We start from the raw sequence: 7,820 nt of genomic DNA on the forward strand, positions 1-7,820 counted from the left end.
TTTCATTGCTCACAATCCATGTAATAGTTGTTCCTCCAAATTTCAAACATTGTTTTATTTAGCAAATATGATTAAATAGCAACAACTTAAATTATTTACAGATTCAGTGCATTACATGATTTGATCAGAGCCATGTCAAGCATGTTATTAAAAGGAAATCAAGGCACCAGTGATTACGTAGCACAGGCTAATGTGTATATTCTTTTCAGGCATCATTTTCCCCCCCCCAAGACATTTGAAAGGGGAAATAATGTGTTGAATGTCTGGTTTCCTGTGGTTATTTTAAATGAATACAGGAATTACTCAAGTTATGTTTAAAAAAAAAAAAAAAAAAATCACAGCAAAACAAAATAATATGTCTGTGTGATGAAACTTAAAACATAAAACAGCTTTTGTATTAGGGGTTTTTGGACCAAACAGTTGTGGAGACTCCCAAAGCCACACTGAAATCTTTCTCAAGAACTAGGGGCTTATAAGGGCTTTTTTCCTGTTTGTATTCACACTGCCAAAAGGAATGCTGAAGTGATGCAATCGCCCTACATTTATGTCAGAGGTTCCTCTTGCTTGCTTGGTCCAGAGGTAGGAGCTAAACAAAAATTAAGGCCCTAAAATCAGGAGGTTTTATGATCATCCTGTGTGCAAATTCGCAGAGAAATGCTTTTAATGTGGTTCAGCTGAAACAAATATGCAGTCTGAGAAACTGCTTTAATGATCACTGCCTTTTCCAAGCAAGTGTGAGCAGAGAATGAGCTGGAGCAGTGGAGGGGATGTAACCCACAGGAGGGTCCCAGACTTCAAACAGGATGTCTGATGATGATCTAAAAAAGAAAAACAAAGCATAGAAACAGTTCAGTGTTTACCCATCATGCCACATTTCCTACAACAGATTAAATATGCCTTACCTGTTGAGTATGATGAGCACTAGTGAGCCATCAGGTCGGATGAAGGCAGAAAATTCCAGGTGTGTCTCTCCACTGGCAGACACCCCCACTCTCTGAGACCCCTCCCACAGAAACTTGCTGTGTAGAAAGATCATGTAAGAAGATCTCAGTGAAGTAATGGAACGGGTGAAATGTAGCATTCAGTGTGAGCAGAGATCCTGACTACCTGAAGTGGGCCATGCTGTAGAAAGACGGCTGCTTGTAGAAGACATCACGCGTCGCATCCACTATAACAGGGCTGTCCACTAAGTTTTTAACCCAGTTTGGTCCACCGTTCGGGTCCAGCGCCAGGTTCCAATCAGTCCAGCCGACCACATAATGATTCAAGTCCTGCCGTGGAGAAAAACACCCACAGTTTACTATCTGCTACCTCCTCTGTGTTTTGTAGTAAGATGTGTAATTTAGTCAGCCTGCTGAACTAGCATTTTGTTTAACTATCGCAGGGATTGCACGTCTACATAAACAAATTCCTCTGGACTCTCAGAGCGTCTGCAGCCTGAATTCACCCATGCAAAAGAGAGAGAATGGAAGGAGTCCAATTTCCCTTGAAAGAGAGTGAAGAAAGAAGAAACTAAACACCAGTTCCAGCTTGCTTTGATGGCCTGCAGGCCTGCAGTCTCTCGAGTGTGTGCACAACCTGCACTGCAGCACGAAGGGAGGTGACTCACCTTTCTGGAACAGCTCACAGCTTGTCAAATTCTCTTTTTGCAGTGGATCTGACTGAACAAGCACAAACCTCCACGCATCAGATAATATGATCTTACCTCTATAATGTCATGTGCATACTGTTCAGCTCTGTCCCAGCTTCCCAGCATCACTCCTTTGTTTAGCGGGTTCCAACCAGCGCAGGCCTCTGTGCCAAACAGGTAATACTCCGGGTAGAGGTCATGGGTGGTTCCCAGGCTGATGTCAGGTGGCACAACGCTGTCTAAGTACCAGTGGACTGCCACACCATGGATGTACCTTCCTGCATGAATATCACTTAAGACCTGGAGGGACAAGAGGGAAAAAATAATAACGAAAACAAGAAGCACTCAGAGAGCACAAACCTCTGCTAGGGCAGCTCAGTCGCTGGACAGTATTTACTATTAAGGGGAACCTTTCGCATTTTTACATATTCATTTTGTTTTCTTTGTTATTTTGAAATGTAAGAAGTTTTGTAGTGCAGTTAAAACCAATAGCTAATTTTAATATACTTCACATAATTTTGATTGTTTATTGTTTAGTACATTTGTTTAAATGTACACTAATAAATATCAAGTGAAAAAAGTTTTGCTTTGTTTTTAAAAAAAAAAAACACTTATTCATAAAACATTGTAAATGTACTCAAATTGGTATTTATTTAAAAGCTATAAGCTTTTACTGTAAAGTAAATAACAATGTCGTAATATATTAACATATTTAGAATCCCCACATATCCCTATAAGCGTATGTTGTCAGGTCAGAGGTCAAACGTGACGTGACATTTTAAATCCTTATATGGTACTTTCTGTGTGTTGACAATACACCATACTTGTAAGAATCATAGTTTCTAAGCATTAAGACTTTTTGTCGATTTTATCAATAAATCATTCAATTTTATCAGAATTCACTCATAACTTCACAGATAGAAAGATGACACACACGTGCAAACCTCCTTGGCAGAGATAAGGAATAAAACTTTCCACGTGGTTAAAGTAACAGCGCCACAATTTTCCAGATCAGTCCTAGAAAAGTATACACAAAATACTGGATTTATTTCCTCCCAAAAGGTTTCAGTAAAGTCTTTAAATATACGTTTCCTCACAGCCGCTGTAGACACTGAGTAAAGTAAATGTCCTTTTATGTGATTCCAATTCCAGTCACGACTCATTTTACCACTATAAACTCTCCTCTGGACTTTCATCGAGTGACACCAAGTTTTTTTTCTTAAAGTCCTTCCCCTAGCTTCAATAGGCTAACTGGAAGCTAATTATAGCATAATGGGTAAATACTGATTTTAATAAGTTATTTGGTTAAATTAGACTACAGGGCCACAGTTTTGCCTGTTGCTTGCATTTTTCTTTTGCAGATCCAACAACTTCCCTATTTTTTGGTGTAAATCAGTCTTTGGAGTTTGTAAGTGGCTAATTCATCCATATATACTTTAATATCCCTCCACAAGTCATGTTAATGGAAATTATGGTTGAAACAGTGATTAACAAGACCTTGAAAAGGAAAAATAATGCACTTCACTCAACATAATTGTGAAAGATGCCTTGCAGTGTTAGTGGTTTTGACTTTATTTGTTGAACCACTGCAGAACATTTGCATTAATCTGCTTTTAGCCTGGTTTCATCTGATTCTTAACTGTCGTGAAATAGCAAGACAAGCGTCGTTCTTTGGGTTGATTTCTATCCACAGCTTATCAGATTGACATTTTTTCCTTTGCTGAACAGTTTGGACACCAAGTTTGTGAGACTTGAAGTCAAAAAAAGTTCTTTATTCCCTCTTCCCCTTCTTGTATTTCACTACATTAGGCTTTCAAGTTATCTTGTTAAGATGTTTTGGATTCATTTATTCTCCTAAAACTGATTCATTTTTAATTTCTTATTTGCCTCAGGTAAAATAAAGTTTGCCATGACCTTTCCTGCTACCCTTCTGTTTACTGACTCACCACTTTGGCCCAGTGGGGCAGCAGAATGCGGCTGTCATCCAGTATGAGGATGTGTGTGTGTGGGTATGACGAAGCGTGCAGGGCAGGGCCCAGGTCCAGAGACACCCAGTCCCTCTGCTCCTCAGGAGTGAAGCCCAGGGCTTGAAAACTGCAGTGAGACAAATATGCTTGTCAGTCTGCTGCAAAATTTAGAATCCACAGCTCAGTTGCTTAACATTTTTTATATGAAAAAAACTTTTAATGCATCTGAGTAGACCTGTAGTTTGTCATCATTCCTGCAGAGGGCTCGTTTCCTGTCGTCAGTGCCCAGAAGGTCAAGTTATATTTAGCATATTCCTCCAGGAACCTGACAGGAAATGATTAAAGCACCAAACAGAATACATTTCTCTTGAATCATGCTCCTCCAATATCTGATATCAATCTGATTTTAAGCCACAGAAGTCACCTGACATAGTACTGAGCCCAGGTTTTATGCTCCTTGCCCCCTGGCTGGCCCTTCAGGGAGCCCTTTCCTGTGAGTGCACCGTTCGTTTTCATCCAGGCGGGGGCACTCCAGGCACTGGCCAGCAGAGACAGAGGACGAGGAGACAAGGCCTGCGCACGCTGCAAGAGAGGGATCTGGAACACAAAGGAGGTAAGATGAGACATGGGCGACAACGGCCGTGTCAGCGTGCGAGACAAAAGACAGACACCTTCATGTTGATGTCTTCTGGGGCCAGAGTGAAATTGTGCAGATCATAGTCTCCAGGTGTGTCAGCATAGGTGTACAGACGTGTGGAGAAGTCACAGCTGGCCATGGGGACACGCACTACACTGTAGCCGATACCTGCCACAAAACACATCAACACAACCAAAGCTGGGGGATAAATCAGTATTATTACTCAACAATTATAGCATTTTATTCCACGGTGTAAAAACTCTTTAAAGAATATGTTTTAGAAGACTGGTGAACAAGCCATGCAATAGATTTCCAGAAATCTGAGGCATCAATAACAACGTCCAAGGAAGCTGTTCTGGCAGGATGCCCTTCATAGTAGCTGAGTCATGGCTGTAGTTGTAGTTTTTGGGCAAGAAAAGAACTCTGCAGGTGTGCTCAACTTTCACAGTCTTTCAACCTCCTCACCAGGAGAAGGCTCTTTCAGCGTTTTCTGCCGACCTACGCCATTGTACTCTCGTCCTAGTGAGCAGCCTCCACACAGAGAGGGGAATCCCAGACAGCCCACTTCCAATGGAGAAGAAAAGAAAACAAAAAACCCAGGTACCACCCTTTTTGTCCGTACATTTGCCAGGCAGCTGTTGGTGTTTACTGGTCGACCGCTTTCCCACAGTGCAGTCAGCTTCACTAAAATGATTTCCTCCTTTCAGTTAACCAGATAAACACATCTGGCCTCAGCTTAGGAGGGAAGCAGGACATCTGGGAAGTGGAAAATAATTGAACTAAGGCCATTTTTGGTTAAAATCGTTTTTTCCTTCCTGAATGAAGGTAATTGTGTTGAATGACTGTTGGTTTTGATCTGCTTTTTTTCTTCCTTTTTGGCTGCTCTAAGACATCTACAAGTGTCAATAATCCTGTAATCATGGCACCATCTATTACTTGCCTCAGGCCAGTGATGTCAATGATCAGGGCTTGGCAGGATGTGCACCGTTTTTTGTTCTTCATGTCCTCAGGTTTTATATTTCTAACCAAACTGTAACTGAATTAGATGAGACTCTACTTTATAGAGGGCCCTAATACTAATTTCCAGCTCTATAGCTTTAAACTTTGACTCTACTAGAACAGCTTTGCGTTACAGTTCACCACACTTGCATTTTACTGGGCCTGGGTGCAGTCCACTGTGAAACAAGCTTTTTTTTTTAGCTCCCTTGCCCCATTCTTTAATGACACTTTCTTCTGATTGGCTGCCCTTCATACACACCAGGTCTAAACAGCAGGTGAGTGGGTTTGCTGTGCTAAGTACCCTTCAGATCACTGGGGACATGCTGTCTCACTGATGTTGTACTACCATTGTAACAGTGTAACAGTAAATGTATAGAGAAAATAAAAAAGGAGACACAATTAGACACAAAACCCTTTTCTAGTTATTCTGCATATATTTGTTACATCTGTGTATATCATTGGGGAATAATTTTATTTTTTAATCACTCAGTCAATTATAACTGGTGCTGATACTGGGCTATGACATGTTTTGATGATCATCATGCTGCTGATGCAAGTTAAAAAAAAGTGCCTTTTAATACCCCAAACTGTCTAACATCTCCTCGTTTCTGTTACCCTTCTTATACCTATTAGTATTATTTTACTGCCTGACTTTGTATCGCCCTTTCGTAGGCTGTAAGGCTATGTCTCCCCGGTACAGTGGCAGTGTACCTTCACTGGAGAAGTACTGCCTCAGCAGCTGTTCCTGTGCACCAGCAGAAAGAGAGAGTATATTGATGGCTGCTGCATCTGTCATCGCCCCTCCAAATCCCCTGGTCTTCTGGTACTTCTGATAGGGAACGATAGTCAACCTGAGCCCTGAAAGAAACACAAAAGCAGACAGAAATGCTCTGCACCTGCTCCAGCATCACTGATGGTATCTTAAAATGCCACTCCTCTACCCACTTTCTCCAGTGCTGTTAGCCCGAACTTCACCCTGACTGGCCTCCAGTCTGCTGCCCGCAATGTTGCTCAGGTAGGACGAGAACTGGCCCAGTGGAGGTAGGCTGACAGATCCAATGCTGTCACAATATGTCGAATTACATTCACACACCACAGAGTCATAGCCAAAGTTTCTGGCAACACATTTATTGTAACCTGGGAGAAGAATAAATCTAGTTAACAATTATTCTTCTGCAGTAATAAAAGACACACAAGCTGTGTGTGTGTGTGTGTGTGTGTGTGTGTGTGTGTGTGTGAGACTGTGTGTTTTCCTGGTTACCTGCAGAGAGGATCACTTGTGCTGCCACGAAAAGGAGCGCCCACAGGACAGATGACAGAGATGAAAGGGCCATTTTATCTACAAACAGAGTAGTTTTAAACATAGAAGTGCGAGTTTTTATTTAGAAAAACACACGTATCAGACAGAGGTGCGTGCTTTTACTAATATCCTTGTCATACGGCGCACTTTGTAAACGTAGAAGAAGATGTGCTCACCTTAGACGCTCCTGCAGTTTACCTCATGTCCTACAGAGTTACTAGAAAGGTCAGTCCTCCTCACGTTTCTCCAATTTGATCAAATGTCATCCCAAACAACTTTCCCCCACTTCCTCCCTATTAGCCAGTCATGTGACGTTACATATGATCACGTGAACAACTATGCAATATTCCGCATCGGCAGCCAGGTGGTGCTATACCTTCATTTTTTCCCCACTTTTTTTTTAGATCAACTTTATTGCAACATAGAGAGCAAGAAGTGCAAAGGAAGAAAATACTAAGCCAATTACGTAACTGCACGATTGGGCAATAGAACAATATACGGAAAATTACAAAAATAAATATTTTTAAATATTTTGTAAATATATTAATAACCTCAGAAAGGTTTTCAGTTCAGCTGATTTTAATTTATATAGCCCCAATTCACAGCAAGCTACCTCAATGCGCTATATTTGAGAAATTATGAACCTGAAAGCTTTGAAAAAAACAATTTAAAATAAATAAATAAATAAATAACAACAGATTACTGCTGTTACTAACATCTTGTAAGGAATAAAAGCTATTTTATTTGAACGACTTTTTCCGATTTCTTCACTGATCAAATAGGCTTTACGCATAAATGTCAAGTTCTTCCTCCATTTCTGTATTGTAATGTCTTTTTCTGTTACGCTAGCTTTTCAGCGGCTTTTCCATTTGGTTATCATATCTGGGTTTCGGGGAGGATGCATCTCTAGGTCTGCGTGATTCTTTTTGTGTCACACGTGTGTTGTGAGACATGACTTCACGTTTGGAAACCTGAGCCAATTAAAATGTGGGACATTGTCGTAATATGTGGGACAAGGGCACGAGGGATAAAAATGCAGTGCAGGCCAACAGGAAATGGGACACGTGGTCTCCAAGCTGGTGAATGTATGAAACTAGACTAGTAGTAAATTTACTAGTACTGCATTTTGAACCAGCTTGCTTTTATTCACCGACATTCGTAGTAGATCATAATAAATCAACAAACAACTTTGGACCATAAAAGTAAGCCAGTGATGTTTGGTTACAGTTTTTAAAATTATTAATTAAAATTTGTAAAATTCAACCCCAGTGAATTATTTATCAACTA

General features: G+C 40.7%; 1 protein-coding gene across 1 annotated transcript; it reads right to left on the bottom strand.

Annotated features, from left to right (window-relative positions):
* Positions 1 to 112: 112 nt before the first annotated feature.
* Positions 113 to 6,810, bottom strand: gba1 (glucosylceramidase beta 1). Its single transcript, XM_085365608.1, has 12 exons — positions 6,710 to 6,810; positions 6,495 to 6,572; positions 6,179 to 6,370; positions 5,945 to 6,091; positions 4,269 to 4,402; positions 4,022 to 4,194; positions 3,833 to 3,922; positions 3,577 to 3,724; positions 1,706 to 1,930; positions 1,108 to 1,271; positions 903 to 1,019; positions 113 to 818 (listed from the first exon to the last, which is right to left on the bottom strand). The coding sequence occupies exons 2-12, from the start codon at positions 6,565 to 6,567 to the stop codon at positions 713 to 715; spliced, it is 1,569 nt and encodes a 522-aa protein (XP_085221734.1). The 5' UTR covers positions 6,568 to 6,572; positions 6,710 to 6,810; the 3' UTR covers positions 113 to 712.
* Between the last annotated feature and the right edge of the window lie 1,010 nt (positions 6,811 to 7,820).

This window comes from Diplotaxodon limnothrissa, linkage group LG11 (assembly GCF_057381915.1).
Source record: "Diplotaxodon limnothrissa isolate DT_005_m linkage group LG11, D_limnothrissa_male_GT1.1, whole genome shotgun sequence".
Lineage (NCBI taxonomy): Eukaryota > Metazoa > Chordata > Actinopteri > Cichliformes > Cichlidae > Diplotaxodon > Diplotaxodon limnothrissa.

Bases quoted from the DNA above. Each gene is read 5' to 3' on its own strand.
- gba1 (XM_085365608.1), bottom strand. From the start codon at position 6,567: ATGGCCCTTTCATCTCTGTCATCTGTCCTGTGGGCGCTCCTTTTCGTG. The intron at 3,725-3,832 runs GTCTACTCAGAT...GTCTCACTGCAG, and splicing joins GGAATGATGACAAACTACAG to TTTTCAAGCCCTGGGCTTCA. The intron at 1,020-1,107 runs GTAGTCAGGATC...CTTTCTACACAG, and splicing joins TACAGCATGGCCCACTTCAG to CAAGTTTCTGTGGGAGGGGT.